The sequence below is a fragment of the Bufo bufo genome, chromosome 5, assembly GCF_905171765.1.
Source record: "Bufo bufo chromosome 5, aBufBuf1.1, whole genome shotgun sequence".
Lineage (NCBI taxonomy): Eukaryota > Metazoa > Chordata > Amphibia > Anura > Bufonidae > Bufo > Bufo bufo.
In genome coordinates, this window is record NC_053393.1 from 55,450,721 (window position 1) to 55,473,394 (window position 22,674).

General features: G+C 44.6%; 1 protein-coding gene across 1 annotated transcript in view; it reads left to right on the forward strand.

Annotated features, from left to right (window-relative positions):
* The first annotated feature begins 749 nt into the window (after positions 1-749).
* The window catches only part of LOC121002377 (fibrocystin-L-like), a 171,544-nt gene continuing 149,619 nt past the window's right edge, over positions 750-22,674 (forward strand). The window contains exons 1-6 of the mRNA XM_040433840.1: positions 750-832; positions 1,929-2,009; positions 9,697-9,841; positions 11,973-12,078; positions 17,827-17,884; positions 20,118-20,211. Coding sequence (XP_040289774.1) covers positions 784-832; positions 1,929-2,009; positions 9,697-9,841; positions 11,973-12,078; positions 17,827-17,884; positions 20,118-20,211 — 533 coding nt within the window. The 5' untranslated portion in view covers positions 750-783. The remainder of the gene's footprint in view (positions 833-1,928; positions 2,010-9,696; positions 9,842-11,972; positions 12,079-17,826; positions 17,885-20,117; positions 20,212-22,674) is intronic.

A 22,674-nucleotide genomic window follows, 5' to 3' on the forward strand; every position in this document is an offset into this window, starting at 1 on the left:
CATTTCTCCACTCACCATACACTTTCACCACAGCAGCCTGTGAACAGTTTACACACTGCGCAGTTTTCAGAAATGCTGCCATCCTTGACCCAAAAGACAATAATCATCCCTTTTTGAACTCAGATAAATCACCCCTTTTACTCATGACAGCAACGAGGGATATGTGTGCAGACAGCCTATCACACACCTCGTATACCCACCGAGCCAGCTCAGCACACGTGACTTCCTTCATGAGCTACACACTGCCGACGTCGAAAGTAGGAAGTGGTCATAATAATGTGAATCAACCATATATGACTGAGTATCTCTCAAAGGGGTTATCCAATTTCTCAAACAGCCCCCCCATGTACAGGGCCCCTCACAGGTAATATACTTACCCCACTCCCCGCGCCGATCCTGGTCCCCGCACCGCTGCTGCTTCTCCCTGTGCACGGATGAAAACATCCGATGTCAGGGGGGAGGAACCCCCAATGGCAGACGGTGACGAGCCTCCCTAGTGTCACCCGCGATACTAGGGAGGCTTGTCCCCGTCTGCCATTGGCTGCTTCCCCCAGCACCGGATGTTTTTATCCGCGTACAGGGAGAAGCAGCAGCGGCGGCGCGGGGACCGCGAGCGGGGAGCAGGGCAAGTATATTACCTGTGAGGGGCCCGGCACATGGGGGGCTGTGTCAGAAATTGGATAACCTGCCTTTGGATAATGAATTGTAATTAACCCTGCATTGTTTCCTTTTGCTTTGTGTTTCCGCAGCCCCGGCTGGTGAAGGGCACCAACTGCTGGCACCATGTTTGCGCCAGTAATTCTCCTTCTCTGTGTCTCCATTCATATCACATGTAAGTAGAAAACATTAATCATTTTTTAGGGGATCCCTCATTCGACAGGATACGGTGAAAATCTTATATGCATCAGAAAATCCAATATATAAGAGGAACCAGACACATTGGATTTGAATATAACTGCAGCAGATAAGCAGCGTCAGATGTGCCTGGCAGCCACTTATCACCTGCCTCTACTGAAATAAACCTGCACAGTAATGTACATGTCTGCTAGAGAGCTTTGTATTTGGCTGTTGCTGATCGAATACTTGGCTGAAATTTATTGGATGTGTCTGGGAAGCTTAAAGGGGTCGTCCAATTTTTTTTTGGAAAGCTATTAAAATAAAAATAAAAAATGTATAGTCATTTTTACAACCCCCCTCAGTTCCAGCAATGCTGCTCTCTTCCTCCACACCAGCCTTTATTTCCATGACTGCAGTGGTGACGTGCCTCTATACTGCCCATGACCACTGAAGCCAAACACTGGTCTCAGTATTCTTGTGCCGCATACTGAAGCCAGTTATAGGCTGCAGCGGTCACATGCAGAAATATGATGTCATGGCTTCAGTGGCGGGGAAAATTGGAGCATCCCACTGTAATGGAGGGAGTTTGGGATGGGGTTTTATTAATCATTTTATTAGCTTTAGAACCTTTTTAAAAAAAATTATAACTTAAAGGTTAGAATAGCAGCTTTTAAAAAAAATAGCAACAAGGCCGTGTTTACACCACAATCACTGGCAGTCCTGATGGGAAGAATGGCGCTGATGTGTGTGCGGTACATGTATACACCGGTGCCTGTCAGTCACTGAGGAGAGGGAAGTGGTGGGGAGAGGTGGAATGAGCGTGCCCCTCATAACTATGGAGTGTAGCTGTAATATGCTGCCTTGCGTAGAGCAATTTACGCATCAGATGTCCGAGGATTTCACTGCAGCGTCCTGACTGCGATGACAGAGAAATGCACCGACCTTTCTGGAACATTTCATCTGTAGAATAAAAAGTACAAAAAAAGAAAATGTTGAATTCCCTCCAGATCAGACAGAAAGATCGAAAAACATGTAGAATAAGCTAAGCCTGTACACCAGAAACGCGCTTATATCACTGACTTTCATTACAGACGGAGAACCCGTTGTCACTCAGATTACACCAAATGATGGCAGTGTGAACGGAGCGACGAGAATCACAATCACAGGACGAGGTGGGTCTAATACACCAATCACACCCACCACATTTTACAGATATAATGTTCTCCATGGGCCCATTCTTAGGGTGGGTGTTGGTCCAACTGGGTGGACACCAAGTAGGGTTTTTTTAATAAAAAAAAACTCTTCCATAATTTACAGTATACTCCCTGAAAGTATCTTTATCTAAAGTAAAATATGCACATTTACCAGTGGCAATAATTCAATATTCCTCTATACAAGTCTACTTATTAGGGATGAGCGAATCAACTTCCGTACAGTATTAGACCGAAATTTTATGCGAATTGACTTTGGATGTTTCATCCAAAGTTGATTCGTTCATCCCTACTATTTATCTATCTAGGAAGGATTGAACATCCACATGTCATGCACTGATCCATTGCTGTTAAAGGGATTGTCTCACTTCAGCAAACAGCATTATGCTGTTACACAGTTACAGTTGCAAGAAAAAGTATGTGAACACTTTGGAATGATATGGATTTATGCACAAATTGGTCATAAAATGTGATCTGATCTTCATCTAAGTCACAACAATAGACAATCACAGTCTGCCCTGCCCTATAAAAAACACACACCAGTTCTGGGTTTGCTTTTCACTAGAAACATTGCCTGATGTGAATGATGCCTTGCAAAAAAGAGCTCTCAGAAGACCTACGATTAAGAATTGTTGACTTGCATAAAGATGGAAAGGGTTATAAAAGTATCTCCAAAAGCCTTGCTGTTCATCAGTCCACGGTAAGACAAATTGTCTATAAATGGAGAAAGTTCAGCACTGCTGCTACTCTCCCTAGGAGTGGCCGTCCTGTAAAGATGACTGCAAGAGCACAGCGCAGACTGCTCAATGAGGTGAAGACGAATCCTAGAGTGTCAACTAAAGACTTACAAAAGTCTCTGGCATATGCTAACATCCCTGTTAGCAAAATTACGATACGTAAAACACTAAACAAGAATGGATTTCATTGGAGGATACCACAGAGGAAGCCACTTCTGTCCAAAAAAAAAATTGCTCCACGTTTACAGTTTGCACAAGAGCACCTGGATGTTCCACAGCGGTACTGGCAAAATATTCTGTGGACAGATGAAACCAAAGTTTAGTTGTTTGGAAGAAACACACAACACTATGTATGGAGAAAAAAAGGCACAGCACACCAACATCAAAACCTCATCCCAACTGTGAAGTATGGTGGTGGGGGCATCATGGTTTGGGGCTGCTTTGCTGCGTCAGGGCCTGGACAGATTGCCATCATCGAAGGAAAAATGAATTCCCAAGTTTATCAAGACATTTTGCAGGAGAACTTAAGGCCATCTGTCCACCAGCTGAAGCTCAACAGAAGATGGGTGTTGCAACACCCAATGATCCAAAGCATAGAAGTAAATCAGCAACAGAACGGCTTAAACAGAAGAAAATACGCCTTCTGGAGTGGCCCAGTCAGAGTCCTGACCTCAACCTGATTGAGATGCTGTGGCATGACCTCAAGAAAGCGATTCACACCAGACATCCCAAGAATATTGCTGAACTGAAACAGTTCTGTAAAGAGGAATGGTCAAGAATTACTCCTGACCGTTGTGCACGTCTGATCTGCAACTACAGGAAATGTTTTGTTGAAGTTATTGCTACCAAAGGAGGTTCAACCAGTTATTAAATCCAGGGGTTCACATACTTTTTCCACCTGCACTGTGAATGCTTACATGGTGTGTTCAATAAAAACATGGTAACATTTAATTATTTGTGTGTTATTACTTTAAGCAGACAGGGATTGTCTATTGTTGTGACTTAGATGATCAGATCACATTTTATGACCAATTTGTGCAGATATCCATATCATTCCAAAGGGTTCACATACTTTTTCTTGCAACTGTATATTTACATTAATATAGATGGGAATTCACTAGTGTTGATCGAGCACCAAAGTGCTTGGGTGCTCAGGCCGAACACATCGGGATCTACCGAGCACCCGAGTATAATGGAAGTCAATGGGAGAAGCCAAACATTAAACCAGGCACCCCCTGCTCTGAAGAGGGGGTGTGCCTGGTTCATATGAAAAGGTCAGAAATTGATGGAAACACCACCGAAATGGTTCGGGAACAGCATGGGGAGGATGTCATGATACATCTTGTACTCCCAGGTCGCTGCTGGGAACGATGTTGTCCGAGTAGTACGCCACTTTTACAGACTGACAATAATACGCACAAAACCGAAGATAAAATCAATTTTAGATGAAAAATTGTTAGGAAACATTCTTTCCTGTATATTTACTTGTATATAAAGTGCAAGTGCTGCCAAAAATTAAAAGGAAGAGGCACTCCGATACAACCTGTATATTACATAATGGAGGGCCTCATTCACATTTTGGTGCAATAGTTCAGTTAGTGGGACTCCTACACTCATAAAGCCTATGCACTAAGTGAAAGGGCTGCAAAAAATTACAAGGAACCAGCACTCCAATACACCCTTTATTACACATAAAGGAGGGCATCATACACACCCTTGAAAAATTATGATTGATGACCTGCTGGTGACCCTCTAAAACATTAGGAGCAAGGGCCTGCTAGTGACCCTCTAAAACATTAGGGGCGAGGGCCTGCTGCTGATCTGACCATCTAAAACATTAGGGGTGAGGGTCTGCTGCTGAGATGACCATCTAAAACATTATGGGCAAGGGCCTGCTGCCGAGCTGACCATCTAAAACATTATGGGCGAGGGCCTGCTGCCGAGCTGACCATCTAAAACATTATGCGCGAGGGCCTGCTGGTGAGCTGACCCTCAAAAAGATTGTAGGTGACAGCCGGGTGGTGAGCTGACCCACTAAGAGATTGTAGGTGAGGGCCTGCTGGTGAGCTGACCCTCTAAAATATTGTAGGTGAGGGCCTGCAGGTGAGCTAACCCTCTAAAAGATTGTAGGTGAGGGCCTGCTGGTGAGCTGACCCTGTAAAAAATTATATGCAAGGGCCTGCAAGTGAGCTGACCCTGTAAAAAATGATATGCGAGGGCCTGCAGGTGACCTGACCCTGTAAAAAAATTATATGCGAGGGCGTTATATGTGACGAATAAGCATGTTGATATGATGGAAGAGGAGGAGGAGGATGAGAAAAGGAAGATTCAACCATATACCCTTTTTTGTGGTGGAAGGGGTGCATGGGAATACAGTGTATTGAGTACATTATAAACAACACATTTAAAGTGCCTTTATGTTCATCAGCTTAGCTTTCCTCTGGTGGAGTTGAGAAGTCAGGGGGAGTCCAGGTCTTGTTCATTTTTATAAGAGTCAACCTGTCAGCATTTTCAGTTGACAGGCGGATACTCTTATCTGTTATATTGCCACCAGCAGCACTAAATACCCGCTCAGACAAAACGGCAGGGCAGGCCAGCACCTCTAAAGGCGTGGAGCGCCAGTTCGTGCCACGTGTCCAGCTTTGACACCCAGTAGTTGTAAGGCACTGAGGGATCATTGAGGACGTTGTCACGGTCTGCTATGTACTCCTTCACCATCTTCCAAAACTTTTCCCTCCTTGTGACAGTAGTCCGTGCATCAGGGTGAGGGTGCTGGCGGGGTATCATGAAACTGTCCCACGCTTTGGAGAGTGTTGCCCTGACTCTGTTGGAACTGCTGTGTGTTCCCCTTGTCTCCCCTCCTCCGTTGCCCAAGGAACTACAGACTCTGCCCCCAGCGTTGTCAGATGGAAATTTTTGGAGCAATTTTTCCACAAGGACCTTCTGGTATTGCACCGTTTTGCTCGTCCTCTCCACCAGAGAAATGAGAAGTTCTCTTTGTAGCGGGGGTCGAGAAGGATGAACAACACAGATTACTGGCCAGACATCGCTGTCGTCATCAGGAGGATTACTCTCAATCTCCTCATCCTCTTCCTCCTCTTCTGCCGATCCACGCTGAACAGATGGAATTTAACTTCCATGAGTACTACCCTCTGTAGCGGAGGCAACCGTCTCCTGCTCCTCCTCCTCTTTATCGTACAATTTGCGCTGAGAATACGAACTGAGGGTGGTCTGGCTATCACGCTGTGTAATGTCTTCTTCCCCCATTTCCACATGCAAAGCGCCGTCCTTAATTGTGAGCAGCGAGCGTTTCAGTAGACACAGAAGTGGGATGGTTACGCTGATAATAGCGTTATCGCCGCTCACTATCTGTGTTGATTCTAAGTTTCTGAAAACCTCACAGAGATCAGACATCCATGCCCATTCCTCGCTTGTGAATAGCGGAAGCTGACTGGAAAGGCAACGACCATGTTGCAGCTGGTATTCCGCTACTGCCCTCTGCTGCTCACAAAGCCTGGCCAACATGTGGAACGTAGAGTTCCAGCGCGTGCTCACCTCGCACAACAGTCGGTGAGCTGGCAATTTTAAGCACTGCTGTAGTGTTGACAGACCGGCTGAAACTGTCGATGACTTGCGGAAATGTGCACACACGCGGCGCACTTTCACCAGTAGCTCAGGCAAATTGGGGTAGGTTTTGAGAAACCGCTGAACCACTAAGTTAAAGACGTGGGCTAGGCATGGGATGTGTGTGAGCTTGCCAAGCTCCAAAGCCTCCACCAAGTTACGGCCATTATCAGACACAACGATGCATGGTTGTAGGTTGAGTGGCGAGAGCCACATCTCAGTCTGGTCTCTTATCCCATGCCTCAGCTCTGCGGCGGTGTGCTGTTTGTCCCCTAAGCATTTCAGCTTCAGCACGGCCTGTTGACACTTCCCCACTGCAGTGCTACACTGCTTCCAGCTACCGGCTGACTGGTGCTGCAGGCGGATAATTCTGAGGTGGAAGAGAAGTGGGGGTTGGAGCCACTAACGTAGGTGCTGGTGGAAAGCCTGATCGACGTAGGGCCCGCAATCCTCGGCGTCAGTAGAACCTGTGCCATCCCAGGGTACGACTCGCTCCCAGCCTCCACAAAGTTCACCCAGTGTGCCATCAGGGAAATATAGCGTCCCTGGCCGAATACATGTGTCCGCGGTTAAGTCCATGTGTCCGTGGTTAAGTGGACCTTCCCAGTAACTGCGTTGGTCAGGGCACGTGTGATGTTTTGGGGCACATGTTGGTGTAAGGCGGGCACGGCACACCTTGAAAAATAGTGGTGGATGGGGACAGAGTAAAATGGGACGGCCGCCGACATCAGGCTGCGAAAGGCCGCAGTGTCCACAAACCTAAATGGCATTTCCAGGGCCAGTAATTTGGAAAGGTGCGCATTTAGTGCTATGGCCTGTGAGTGGGTGGCTGTGTATTTGTGCTTGCGTTCAAATGCCTGGGGTAAGGACATTTGGACACTGAACTGGGACAGGGAAGTGGATGTGGTCGCTGATGGTGCTTGCGAAGGTCCAGATGCAGGGCGGGAGGCATCCGGGCCTGCGTCTTCGACAGGGGATTGGCCAGCATGTAACATAGGGGAAGAGGAGGCAGTGGTGTGACCCGCAGACACAGATTGTGGACCCAGGCATTCGTTCCTCCTATTACGGTGCTTGGATACCATGTGGCGGATCATGCTGGTGGTGGTGAGATTGCTAGTGTTCACGCCCCGGCTCATTTTGGTACGGTACAGGTTGCAAACTACTTTTGTTTTGTCGTCCGCACTTTCCTCAAAAAAAGCCCCATACTGTGGAACACCTACCCCTTGACAAGGGATATTTCCGCAAGGGGGTGCTCCGTGGAACAGTTGCGGGCCTGTTTGGTGTGGCCTGCCTTCTCCCTTTTGCCACCCCACTGCCTCTTCCAGCCTGTTGCTGTGCTGCAGATCCCTCTCCCTCTGTACTGCTGTCCTCGCTCGGCTTTCCAGCTTGCCAGGTTGGGTCAGTGACCTCATCGTCCACAAACTCCTCTTACACTTCCTCACTCTGATCATCCTCCTGATTTGTTGACCTAACCACAACTTCAGTGATTGACAACTGTGTCTCATCCTCTTCATCAACCTCTTGAGACAGTAATTGCGGTTGACTTATTGGCAACTGTGTCTCATCATCATCCACCTCATTAAACATTAAATGCTGTTCACCACCGTCATCTTCTTGTGACTGTGGATGCTCAAGAGGTTGAGAATCAGGGCACAAGATCTCATGTCCCTCTTCAAGCATGCTTGGCGAGAGGGCCAAATCAAGTAATGGCAATGAAAAGAGCTCCTCGGAATATCCGAGTGTGGGATCACTTGTTTGCTTAGACTAGGCATGCTCAACCTGCGGTCCTCCAGCTGTTGCAAAACTACAACTCCCAGCATGCCCGAACAGCCTACAGCTATCAGCCTACAGAAGGGCATTGTGGGAGTTGTAGTTTTACAATAGCTGGAGGGCCACAGTTTGAGCATGCCTGGCCTAGACTCTCCATGGTGAGAGGAAGGCGGATCAGTGTGAGGATTGTGTTGTTGACCAGACTCTTGGCTACTGAGACTGTACTTGGTGGAAGACAGGGTGGTGCAATCCAACCGACCACCTGGTCGCACTGGTCTGACTTCAAGAGTGTTGTCCTGCGCCGCCCTGCAAAATGGGACATGAAGCTAGGTATCGTGGATGATTGTTTTTCTTGTGCTCTGGCAGCAGGCACAGTTTTAACACGCCCAGGGCCACGGCCTCTGCGTGAACCATCAGCATCACGGACACTTCCCCGTCCCTTACTGCTCGCCTTCTTGATATTAAATGATATATATGCTTGAAAGTATGTCACACGTACATGCGCACACTTACACAGGAGATATGGCGCGGATAATTTAACTGTCCGCAGCGGACACCGTCTACGCGTTCCGACCAGCCAATCACTGTAATGCCAGTAACCAACATGGCTACGGTATTACAGTGAGGGCAGTACTTACCTGCACGTTTATTGGCGGCTTAGCAGCCAAAAAACGTGCGGGAAGGAGACTCGAGCCGAACTGGTGTTAGGCCGAGCATGCTCGATCAACACTAGAATTTACATAGTTTATTCTTTGAACCATTTCCTATGGATATATTTGTGGTTGGTTATATGCTTTTTTGGTAATGCACTTGTTTTTACATGTTACCTTTCCTGAGATCTATGACTCATTTACTTTGCAATGCTCCACCCTTATTCTGGAGTACAGCACTTCCTGTGTCATGGATGCAGCTAACAGGGTCACATGCATTCTTCATGGTACGCTAAAGAAAGTATCATCTTTTGACCGCATAATACTGAGATCCAGTCATTCTTCTGTATCCTATTGTTTGATGTACAGAATAAAGCAACTTGTGTATGAACACGGTATTGGTGAGTTCAGCTATCTGATGAGGATTGTCTGCAGTGATTATATCTGCTTATACAGGCCAGGCATAGAGGTCTTACAAGGGATAGATCGCTATCACAACAATGGGAGTCAGAATATTTATCATGTTAATATAAAGTTAATTCAAGCCACTTACTAATGTATTGTTATTATCCATATTGCCTCCTGTGCTGGCTGGATCCATTTTTCCATCACATTATACACTGCCCGTTTTCATGGTTACGACCACCCTGCAATCCATCAGCGGTGGCCGTGCTTTCACACTATAGGAAAAAGCACAGGCATCTCTGGTGGCCAGGACCTCAGTAGTGCACATAGGCTGGCGGTTTTTCCTAGTCATAGGGACAAAACTGCTGACAGATGCCCTTTAAGGAGTTAGTGTTTCACAGTAAATTGCTATTTGTACAATTGCCTCTCTAGTTTTCTGATGATTCCTCTTGTGCTCTTTAGGCTTTGCAGAAGCCAATCAGTTCAACTATGGCGATGGAAACGACAATCTGGGGAACAGTGTCCAGCTCGTTTCGTCAACCCTTTCAATCCCGTGTGATGTAGAGAAAGATGCCAGTCACGCCACACAGATTACCTGCTACACCAGGTACGTAGCCTCTGAGCGGCCCCTTGGATGGAGGTGACATCTGGACAGTTTTAGTGCTATTTTAGCAGTATTGTCAACCATCAGAAAATCTGATACTAAATAATAATAAAGTACATTCGATGGGGCCATACCTCCGGGCAGAGGATAATGAGCTCCGCGGGGGTGGTGCCAGAATATCTTGTAGATCATAAGCCCTCGCAGGCCGGGACCTCTCTCCTTCTGTACCAGTCCGTAACTCGTCTTCTTCATGCTTAGTGCAATCGTCTGTATTATGTATGTGCACCCCTTATCATATGTACAGCGCAATGGAAGGAATGGCTCTTTATTAATAATAAATAATAATAATAATAATAATATTCCAACCAGCTGAGCTATTCTGTGTGTGTCTTCAATGGGTATGGAGGAGGAAGTCACTGTCACAGATGTGACAGCAGCTTATCTCCTGGGAGAACAAAAGGATCGTGCATTGACGTCTATTATGTGTTGATGGAGAGTCGGGAGCTCCCCATACACATTAGATAGTCACCCGACCCTGCTGAAAATGCCCAGATTTGACTGATATTTTTATTTTTATGAATGATTTTTTTATATGCCCTCGAAACGGCCACTTTTGGGCTGATTTGCATATATTTGCAGTATTAGGCCTTATTCACACGTCAGTATTTAGTCAGTGATTTCCATCAGTGATTTTGAGCAAAAACCAGGTGCGGCTCTAAACACAGAACAGGTGCAGATCTTTCGTTTAGACCTTATGTCTGTGGAGGCTCCAATCCTGGTTTTGACTCACAATCACTGAGGGAAATCACTGACCAAAACACAGACGTGTGAATAAGGCCTTATCCTGGCAAAGCAGTAGGGCTTTATAAAATGTACTTCTGTGAAATATATTTGTAGCTGCATAGTGCAGGGTGTCTTTGGGATAGATATTGGCCTCGTACTAGTCCGGCAGTATTTGGTGGTACTAAAATAAGCTAAATAATGACCATGTAACACAAACTGCGTGTCATACCGAAGACATAAAAATAACTAATACATAAAAAGTGAGAGGCGAAAAACACTTTTTAATATTATACTTCCACAAGGACATACAGTATGCCCAAAGCCTGAGGCTGCACTACTGTATGTAATGTATATGTGTGGATTTAAAGGAAATGAGCCACCAAAATTTGATCTGCAAGTTAAACACAGATAGCAGCACATTTCCTTTTTTCTAATCTGAATTTATTTTCTGATTATAGATTTTTTTTCTATTTTCTGAACGTGATTATGGGGCGGCCATCTTGCCTGAGCTCTTCTTAAAAACATTTAGAAAGCATTGCTTTACAACAACCCGATGGTCCATAGACACAGTGGTCAGGAAGGGAACTCATTGACTTCTATAGTAGAGTTTTCTAGGCGTGCTCTGTGACCTGTGTGGAGGACATTGTACAAGGGAAGAATAGATCAGCTTCGGCAATCACCTATTGTGAATGGAGTATCCTGTCTTATCTATACACAGAGGTGATATCATTACAGGCAGGATCAGAATGACAGATAAGGAGATAACTGCGGTAAAGCTATCTGTACAGATCTAAAAGTGACGCTTATTATTAGGCTTGGTGGCCAGGGAGAAAACTGCAGGATTCTATGTTTTTTTGTTCAAATATAGATACTGACATGGAAAATGACATAGACCATTCTTTAAACAAAAAACATGCTTTAAACAATAGGTCACATTTCCTTTAAGTCTACATAACGGCCCAGATTTACTAAAGTGACCGTGCCTAGAATCTGTCTACCTAAATTTTCCGTCTTGTTCATAAAGGGGACAGGGCTTGGCAGGAAGGCCATGGCTCTTTGGAAAAGGCATGGACCAAGATGCAACATTTTGTGCCAAAATTGCCCCACAATTCTGGGGTAAAATTCTGTCTCAACCATTAGTTGGTACAGAGTTAGATAAAAGTGTCTGTCCCTGCATCACCTTTCTCACCCGCCTGAGCCTCTGTGATAAATCTGGAGCAGGTCTAGACAGCCGGTCTACGCTGACGCCTTCTATAGCTTTATAGATGCTTTTCTGGCAGGTTTCCTTTAATATTCGTGGTGTTTAAAGAACTGAAATATAAAATGAAACTGACATTTTCCTGTGTTGCAGACCCATGCCGGAAGGTTCTTACATGGTGAAAGTGACTGTAGACGGCGTTCCTGCGATCAGCACCAACTGCTATGCATACTACTATTACTGGTGGTGTATGTTCAATGTATGTACACGTAATTTGTTCCTAATATTTCTCCAATATGGAGTCCGTTTACACATATACTGTTAATGACACAGCGCTAGCCCTCTATTCTCTATTCAGCAACTCCTTAAAGGGGTCCAGTTTGAGCAACACTTAGGACACATTTTCCCTGAATATTGGCTGATTGTTGGTGGGTTTCACTGTTAGGACCTATTGTATCGGTATTAGTGATGAACAGCACAGGCAATATTCGTTCTTGCGATATTTTGCAAACTTTTGGCTGAATATTCGCCATAAATTTGCGATCTCCAGTCATTATTTTCTTGATGTAATATGCACGTATTGCATTGTATTTTTTGGCGCAATACATGCAACGTCACATTTTATCAGGTCTGAGTAGATATTACTGGTTGGTGCACTAAGTATTGTTGTGACATCACAGCACTATGTCTGTAGCATGTATGTATGGACAGCAGAGAAACAGTAATCCCTATCACACTACCTAACACCCTGCACTGGAACCTATCAGCTACACTATATCACTATCTAACCTACACTGACTATCTCCCACTAACTATCTGTATTATATATATATAAGCTAACTAACTATCTAATGTAATTGGATAAGGAATAGGATACAGATGAAAGCACAGAGCACAGCAATGTCACTGCTCTCTCTCTCTCAGAACTGCAAAAAGCAGCAGAAACTGGCTGCTGGGGAGGTTCTTATATAGTAAGGGGTAGGCAACTTTCCTATTGGTTGCTAGGGATGTTGCTAAGCTCTGACAAAGATACTGCAGCCTTCTCATTGGCCCACAAGCTCGAAGCAGGGAGGGATCACATGGGTACTGATAAAAAAAAAAAACTAGAATATTCGCGATTATGAAGATATAGCACTATATTCTAAATCTTCGCGATTTCTCGAATTGCCGATATTCGCGATCACAATTCGCAATTAGAATATTCGCGCTCAACACTAATTGGTATCGCTGGCCAGTACGTCCTCATTTACACCTGCAGCCAAAGCCGGTTTATAGGGTGGGTTTGGGACCTTTAGTACTTTGGGTACCATCACCCAGTTCATCTGATCCAGTTGTTAAAAACTCACCCAGCTTTGGAGTCCATGCAGGCCATTCCCCTTTTAGGTAGGTAGCCAGGGACCTACAACTATGATGCTTATTTTCGGCTTGGTAACAGGGGCAGATAGGTGTAGCGATGGCCCAATATTTTCTAGCTATTCCCCTAGCAGTCACTATTTATATGACTGGGACCCCTTCCTCAAAAAAACACATTGATCCTATCCATCCAGGAAGAAGGTTCAGCGTTGGCCACCGATGTTTGAGTTGAAGGGAATTGCAGTATCATTTGTCCTCATAAATTCCATAGACTTGAGCGGAAGGGCCACAAACATGCATGGCCACCTCTCCTATGTATGGTAGAAATCAGGAGTCAGGTGCCATTCATATCGCCCGCCACCTTTAACTAGGCCCTGCCAGCAGCTGATCTCATTTTACCACCAACCACTTTCTGCCCTGCCTAATGTAGGGGTGTAGGTAGTTCCACGTAAGTCTGTGGGTGAAATAGCTGTTCACCGTGAGTGTCCCCTCTTTTAGGACAGTACTACATGGCCCCCCATAAGGATTGTATAATTGGTCTCCGATGACACAGGGTTGTACCCATTACATGTAGGAGAACCAAAGATGGAGAAATTGCATCCCATCCTTTCTGCATTAGTGCCGGAGACTTCACTGTTTGTAGTCTCTTTTAGGGCAGGAGCTACGTATACCATGCTGATGAAAATATGACATGACCTATGTTCTATATACACTGCTCAAAAAAATAAAGGGAACACAAAAATAACTCATCCTAGATCTGAATTAATTAAATAGTCTTCTGAAATACTTTGTTCTTTACATAGTTGAATGTGCTGACAACAAAATCACACAAAAATAAAAAAAATGGAAATCAAATTTTTCAACCCATGGAGGTCTGGATTTGGAGTCACACTCAAAATTAAAGTGGAAAAACACACTACAGGCTGATCCAACTTTGATGTAATGTCCTTAAAACAAGTCAAAATGAGGCTCAGTAGTGTGTGTGGCCTCCACGTGCCTGTATGACCTCCCTACAACGCCTGTGCATGCTCCTGATGCGGTGGCGGACGGTCTCCTGAGGGATCTCCTCCCAGACCTGGACTAAAACATCTGCCAACTCCTGGACAGTCTGTGGTGCAACGTGACGTTGGTGGATAGAGCGAGACATGATGTCCCAGATGTGCTCAATTGGATTCAGGTCTGTGGAACAAGTGGGCCAGTCCATAGCATCAATGCCTTCGTCTTGCAGGAACTGATGATACACTCCAGCCACATGAGGTCTAGCATTGTCTTGCATTAGGAGGAACCCAGGGCCAACCGCACCAGCATATGGTCTCACAAGGGGTCTGAGGATCTCATCTCGGTACCTAATGGCAGTCAGGCTACCTCGAGCGAGCACATGGAGGGCTGTGCGGCCCTCCAAAGAAATGCCACCCCACACCATTACTGACCCAATGCCAAACCGGTCATGCTGGAGGATGTTGCAGGCAGCAGAACGTTCTCCACGGCGTCTCAAGACTCTGTCACGTCTGTCACATGTGCTCAGTGTGAACCTGCTTTCATCTGTGAAGAGCACAGGGCGCCAGTGGCGAATTTGCCAATCTTGGTGTTCTCTGGCAAATGCCAAACGTCCTGCACGGTGTTGGGCTGTAAGCACAACCCCCACCTGTGGACGTCGGGCCCTCATATCACCCTCATGGAGTCTGTTTCTGACCGTTCGAGCAGACCCATGCACATTTGTGGCCTGCTGGAGGTCATTTTGCAGGGCTCTGGCAGTGCTCCTCCTGTTCCTCCTTGCACAAAGGCGGAGGTAGCGGTCCTGCTGCTGGGTTGTTGCCCTCCTACGGCCTCCTCCACGTCTCCTGATGTAGTGGCCTGTCTCCTGGTAGCGCCTCAATGCTCTGGACACTACGCTGACAGACACAGCAAACCTTCTTGCCACAGCTCGCATTGATGTGCCATCCTGGATAAGCTGCACTACCTGAGCCACTTGTGTGGGTTGTAGACTCCGTCTCATGCTACCACTAGAGTGAAAGCACCGGCAGCATTTAAAAGTGACCAAAACATCAGCCAGGAAGCATAGGAACTGAGAAGTGGTCTGTGGTTACCACCTGCAGAACCACTCCTTTATTGGGGGTGTCTTGTTAATTGCCAATAATTTCCACCTGTTGTCTATCCCATTTGCACAACAGCATGTGAAATTGATTGTCACTTAGTGTTGCTTCCTAAGTGGACAGTTTGATTTCACAGAAGTGTGATTGACTTGGAATTACATTGTGTTGTTTAAGTGTTCCCTTTATTTTTTTAAGCAGTGTATATAGTGGTAAAGTTTTTTCTGCTCCAGACAGGTTGGAGACACCAAGCCTCGTCTGAACACATGATGAGTGGTGTAACCTGTGCAGCAGAGCTTAGTAACGTGTTAGTCTGTATCCTGCAGACCGGGCAGAGCTCACTCCCAGACGCTCTGTTCTTATTCTCAAGCATCTAATCCTCATCCTCGCTATTGTGCATCTGAAGACTGCAACTATTGTTTTCTTAGACAACAAAAAATGAACGTCGGATGTATTAATAGCATTACAGTCACCACAACCACATTTTTTTTGCCTTTTTTATGTATTTGGTATAACCAATTTGATAGTATATGTTTCATTGTATGACTTATGTTGTACTGATTATGTATTATAAATCAGAGCTGCATCCGCAACTTAGCCAGCTTCAGAGCTGAAAGCTTTCAGCTTTTCTTGCTGACTCAGTGGAGGGGAGCAGAGGTGTCTGTCTGACTGAGGCTTGGTTTTAGGGATGGATGACTGGCCCGTTCCCAAGATCTTCTTTTCCTGGGAGGTGCCCGAGAATTTGTACTTCCTAGAGAAACCTAGGAGTGGAGCATGGAAACCTTCTGGACCACAAGAGACTACCACTAATTCCTTCTGTGACAAACTGCCATTTGCCACTGAGCATTGTAGAGGACTTATGGCTAGCCTCCTGCCCTACGACTATGGCCCCGGGACATGTTGCCCTTCAGGAACAGTGTGACAGAACTGTGCCGCATGTCTGGACTGTTGGTGGGACCGAACGCGGTCAGCAGTGTATGCTGGGGATTCTGTGGAGCTGGAATCGGATGCGCAGATACACGAACGCCGCTGACCCTTACCTTCTTCCATACTGAACTTTCAGCTGCAGAGACTAAGTCCCGTTCGAAGATGGGACTTAGTCGTTTTTCTGCATGAAATTGACCGACCGCACAGCCCAAATCTATGGAACTGTTTTGGGCTGGAAATTGTGCTTGCGGTCGGTCATAAAGGACTTCCACTAAACTTTTGATCCGCTGGAGGGATTTGTGTGATTTTTGGAAGTGTTTCTGTTTGATGTATGCTGAGTTTAAATATGTAATTTTTATGGAGATGGAATGTATGGTTTTAAAGTTACAGTGTATGTTTAAAAACTGTATTTTTACTGTCTGTGATAGTTATGTTAATCCATAATTATATCCCAGACAGAAGGGAGGATTTTGTACATTTGGGTGGTAATTCCTGCCCTATTGTTCCCACATGTGTATTCGTGATTTCCCTTTGTCCTGAGAGATAATTGAATTGCTCTTTGGGTGTCTCCAGGGCAGAGAGGAGGAAACCATGATGCATTGTGGGGACCTGCATAAATACGGGCGGGTAGCCCTGAATAAAGAGTTCCGTTCGGTTCAGTTCATGTTTTTCTAACCCTTCAAAACGCAGCCTCGTCTCGTTATTGGAGGTAATTGCTGCATCACGCTGGGGATTGCTATGCTCTGCATATTCCCTGGAGGAGAGATCTTTCCCACACGGTCCAGAATGCTGGAGGTTCATTCAGGGTGGAAGGAAGACGGCGCGGCTCCAGTTAAGCTACGGCGGTTGTGGAGTCTGCGGTGCTTGTGGTGTCCAGTGCGGTGCTTGTGGTCCTCGGCGCAAGCTAGGAAGCGTCCATTAACGGAAGCGGATCCGTTACACCTTCAATGCAGTAGTAGACCACCAAAGATTTGACCACTAACCATTTCACTATGTAAAGGGTATGAACACCTTTGGGGGCATATTTTTTTTTATAATTGCATTGTACTCATTTTGAGCTAAACATTTCAATTGGTTTTATTTCATTTTTTTCAATTGGTCTTTATTAAAAAAGTTGAACCCCTGTCTCTGTGCAGCCTTTGTTTTCTCTCTGAACTTTCACTCTGTCCCATAAGGCAGCTCAGCTGACAGCTTAGCTTGTCTCTGATCTTATATACACTCATTATACCTCAACTCTTATCTTACTTCTTATCTTAATTTAGAGATAGGGTTATTAGATGACTAGTGCAAAGTGAAAGTACTATTTACACAGCTAGAAAGTTAACCGAGTAAAATGCATTCACAAAAAAATGGCCCCGAAGACGTACATAGCGTTTAAGCATTATATGGCTGCATTATTTAGACTCAGTGAATGATTTATTTGGGAAGTGAATGGCAGCATTATGGCGGTGATATATGGTAGTGTTATTTAGGCACCGTATGGTAGTATTTTTTGCATATATGAAGTTATTATACAGAGGCTTTATTAAGCTATTGAGTGGCAGTATTGTGTAGGCATTGTACTGAAGTGTTATTTAGCTTTGTGGCAATTTTTATATGTATATATCATTTATGTTTATATGTATATATCATTTCAGCCACGAATGTACAACACCCCACGGATTAACAGTATCGCCCCAGTGTCTGGAACTCCAGGTATTTATTACTTCAAAAATTATTTAAGCTGACTTTTCAAATGGTCAAATATTTGCATTTTACATAATTTAGGAGGCACTCCTGTTTTTTTTTTTAAATCAACATATGTTAAAAAAAACAACTCAATGTAAACAAGGCTCAAGTGTCACAAATGGTTAATTTTGCTCCTGTAAAATTCTGAATTTACGCTGCGCAAACAACATACTAGTTCTTTTTGTCCTGTTCAAGAAAAAAAAGCCTCTTTAGGGCTGTGCCGGCCGTAGTCGTATTAAGGCCCGCATACAGTGGGTCCGCAATTCACGGGCACCGGCCGCATAACGGATCCATTCCCGCCATCCGGGAGATGCGGTGCGGAAGCACACAGCGGAACCCCATGGAAGCACTATGGAGTGATTCCGTGGTGTTTCTGGCCGTGCCTTCGCACCTCAAAAAAGTAGTGATTGCACTACTCTTTTGCGGAACGGACGGATCACGGACCCATTCAAGTTGAATGGGTCTGGATCCATCTGCGGCAGCCGCACGGATGTTGCCCGTGCATTGGGGACCCCAATGCACAGAACGGCCGTCACATGTTCGTTGTGTATGAGCCCTTAGACTGTACTTGGTATGGTTCAAATCTGCTTAATGACTACAGTGGTCCCTCAAGTTACAATATTAATTGGTTCCAGGAGGACCATTGTATAAGGCCTCATGCACACGTACCTCATAAAGCGAATCTGCAACGGGCATGGAACGGGCACCGGTCCATGTGCATTCCGCATCACGGATGCGGTCCGCAATCACGGAGTTGCGGAACGGAAGCACGGATCGGAACCACACGGAAGCACACAGAGTGCTGCCGTGGTGTTTCTGTCCGTGCCTCCGCACCGCAAAAAAATAGAACTTGTTCTATTATTTTGTGGTGCGGACGGATCACAGACCCATTCAAATTGATTGGGTCTCGATCTCCCAGCAGCCGCACAGACTTCCCCAATGCACGGAACGGACGCACAACAGCCGTGTGCATGAGGCCTAACAGTCAGGAATAGCTGCAAGTAACCCAGCTATTTCAGTAGAGAAGTGGCCTTGATTGGTTGGATCTGGGTCTGAGATATTGTACGTTGAGTCTGGTTTCAACTTACGATGTACAAGAAAAGACCATTGTATGTTGAAAATATTGTATCCTGAGGCCATTGTGTCTTGAGGGATCACTGTATATCATTTCTAATATTATTTGTAGGAGTTCACCTTCTGACTTAGAGGACCTTTCACCAGAATAAAACATCTAAACTAACTATACAGACATGTAGAGCGGCGCCCAGGGATCCCCCTGCACTTACTGTTATACCTGGGCGCCGCTCCGTTCTCCCGGTATAGCCTCCGGTATCTTCATAGTTAGGCTCCACCCAGGGGAACCTGACGGCGTCTCATTCTCCCATGCTGTAGCGCTGGCCAATCGCAGCGCTCAGCTCATAGCCTGAGAGAAAAAAAAACCTCTCAGGCTATGAGCTGAGCGCTGCAATTGGCCAGCGCTACAGCATGGGAGAAAGACGCCATCAGGTTCTCCTGGGTGGAGCCTAACTATGAAGATACCGGAGGCTATACCGGGAGAACGGAGCGGCGCCCAGGTATAACAGTAAGTGCAGGGGGATCCCTGGGCGCCGCTCTCCATGTCTGAATAGTTAGTTTGGATGTTTTATTCTGGTGAAAGGTCCTCTTTAAAGGGATTGTCCACTTTAGTCAATCTTTTTTGTTTCTTTGAAGGTTTTGTCATCAGTAAGCTGATTACAAGGTTTCCAAACCAGCTAGAATCTGTAGGGAAATCAGAGACAAAGGGACAAATGTCTAAAAAAAAGGTCTAAAAGAAAAATCCATAGCAACCAATCCCAACACAAGAATAAGACATGACTGCTGTGCTGAGATTTGGTTGCTATGGGCAACAAAGACTAGTTTCTTTCATCTCCTGAAAGGGTACTTTCACACTAGCGGCAGGACGGATCCGACAGGCTGTTCACCCCGCCGCTAGTGTGAAAGTACCCAAAGTATTACATTTCCCTGCAGCGCCACCACTGGGGAAATAAAGCATTACACAGTTTCCTACATTTGTGGCTACTAAATCAGATGCTATATACTTGAAATGTCCTAATAGGGCATTCAAAAATAAGTTTTCTAAACCAGGCGACCAATTACTATAGGGTAACGTGGACTGGATTTTGTAGTTCATCTCGACCCTTTTTTTTTTTTCATTTTTCAGGTTCTATGATCACAATCACAGGCAGAATCTTTACTGACGTCTATGGCAGTAATACTGCCTTAAGTTCTAATGGAAGAAATGTCAGAGTTCTCAGGTAAGTCATTTACTTAAAGGGGTTGTCACACAAAAATATGCTAAATTTTTCAAACCAGCACCTGGATCTGAATACTTGTGTAATCACATGTAATAATTTTTTTTTGTAAAATAACAATTACTCAAGATTTGTGCAGCACCACCTGCTGTATGTTATTTTTTTTTCAGTAACATCGCTGAGGTGGTCGCACATGCTCAGTTCTATCTTTCAACTGCCTCCAGCTCTATCTACTGTAAGAAACTGACAGTTACGGGGAGAGAATTGCAGCAGAAAGGACACCCCTTATAGTTGTGATAGGGCGAGAGCTGCAGTGGAAAGGACACACCCCATGGGCTGCCAGCTTGAAATAAATCTAGCAGAGCAATTGGAGCAATGAATGGGGAGATCTCTGGTTCCATGTTAGATATGTTAGATACAGGGCTGGTTCTAGCTTTGTAAGGCCTCATTTACACGAACGTTTTTTGCGTTCCATATAGGGTCCATATACGGAACCATTAATTTCAATGGTATCGCAAAAAAAACGGAATGTACTTCGTATGCATTCCGTTTCCGTATTCCCATTTTTCCGTTCCAAGATAGAACATGTCCTATTATTGCCCGCAAATCACGTTCCATGGCTTCATTCAAGTCAATGGGTCCGCAAAAAAAAACGAATGCATATGGAATGCATCGTATGTCTTCCGTATCCGTTCCGTTTTTGCGAAACCATCTATTGAAAATGTTATGGCCAGCCCAATTTTTCTATGTAATTACTGTATACTTTATATGCCATGCTTCCGTTTCCGATCCTCAAAAAATGAAAACCAAGCGGAAAAACGGAAACACTACTGAAACAAAAAACGGATCCATTTAAAACGGACCGCAAAACACTGAAAAAGCCATATGGTCGTGTGAAAGAGGCGTAAGAAAAAGATTGCTATGTACTATATGATTAGCTTTTTTTGTACACAAAACTACAAGCGTGTCAGTGGGGTTTCGTGTTCTTGACATGCTTTTGTCAAATGTCTCCATTGTAGCCTTAGGCACAAACAAGTTATAACACTACATGCACTGAATGTCAATGACCAAAGAAGAGTCCGGTGGTATCTGGTGCCTGCAGCGCACAGAAGCTGAGGCCAGTGCACGTCGCTTCACTGCAGGACTCTTCCTTGGTAATTTACATTCAGAGCATGCTGTGTTACAAATGTTATACTTAAAGGCTATGTATACCTTCGGAGGCAGTTTGACCACTTCTACACCGGGCCAGTTTTCGCTCTTCTGCCCAGGCCATTTTTTGCAAATCTGACATGTGTCACTTTATGTGATAACTTTGGAACGCTTTTAATTATCCAAGTCATTTGGAGAATGTTTTCTCGTGACACATTGTACTTTATGACAATCATAAATTTGAGTCAATATATTTCACCTTAATTTATGAAAAAATCCCAAATTGACCAAAATTTTAGAAAAATTAGAAATTTTCAAAATTTAAATTTCTCTACTTTTAGATCAGAAAGTGATACCTCATTAAATATTTATTACTTAACATTCCTAATATGTCTACTATATGTTAGCATCATTTTGCAAATGTCATTTTATTTTTTTAGGACGTTAGAAGGCTTAGAATTTTAGAAGCAATTCTTAAAATTTTTAAGAAAATTTCCAAAACCCACTTTTTAAGACCAGTTCAGGTCTGAAGTCCCTTTGTGGGGCTTACATAGCGGAAACCCCCCATAAATGACCCCATTGTAGAAACTAAACCCCTTAAGTTACTCAAAACTGATTTTACAAACGTTGTTAACCCTTTAGGTGTTCCACAAGAATTAAAAGAATATGGGGATGAAATTTATAAATTTCACTTTTTTGGCAGATTTTCCATTTTAATCCATTTTTTTTCTTTAACACATCAAGGGTTAACAGCCAAACAAAACTCAATATTTATTACTTTGATTCTGCAGTTTACATAAACACCCCACATGTGGTCGTAAACTGATGTAAGGGCCCACGGCAGGGCGCAAAAGAAAAGGAGCTCCGTATGGTTTTTAGAAGGCAGATTTTGCTGGACTGGTTTTTAGATGCCATGTATTATTTGAAGCCCCCCTGATGCACCCTTACAGTAGAAACTCCCCAAAAGTGACCCTATTTTGGAAACTACAGGATAAAGGTGCCAGTTTTATTGGTACTATTTTGGGGTACATATGATTTTTAATTGCTCTATATTACATTTTTGTGAGGCAAGGTAACCAAAAAATGGCTGTTTTGGCACAGTTTTTTTTTTTTTTTTTACAACGTTGATCTGACAGGTTAGATCATGTATTATTTTTATAGAGCAGGTTGTTACGGACGCGGTGATACCTAATATGTCAATTTTTTTTTATTTCACTTTAAAACTACAATAGCAGTTTTGAAGCAAAAAAGTGTATTTTAGGGTCTTCATTGTCTGAGAGTCCTAGTTTTTTTTATTTTTTGACCGATTGTCTTAGG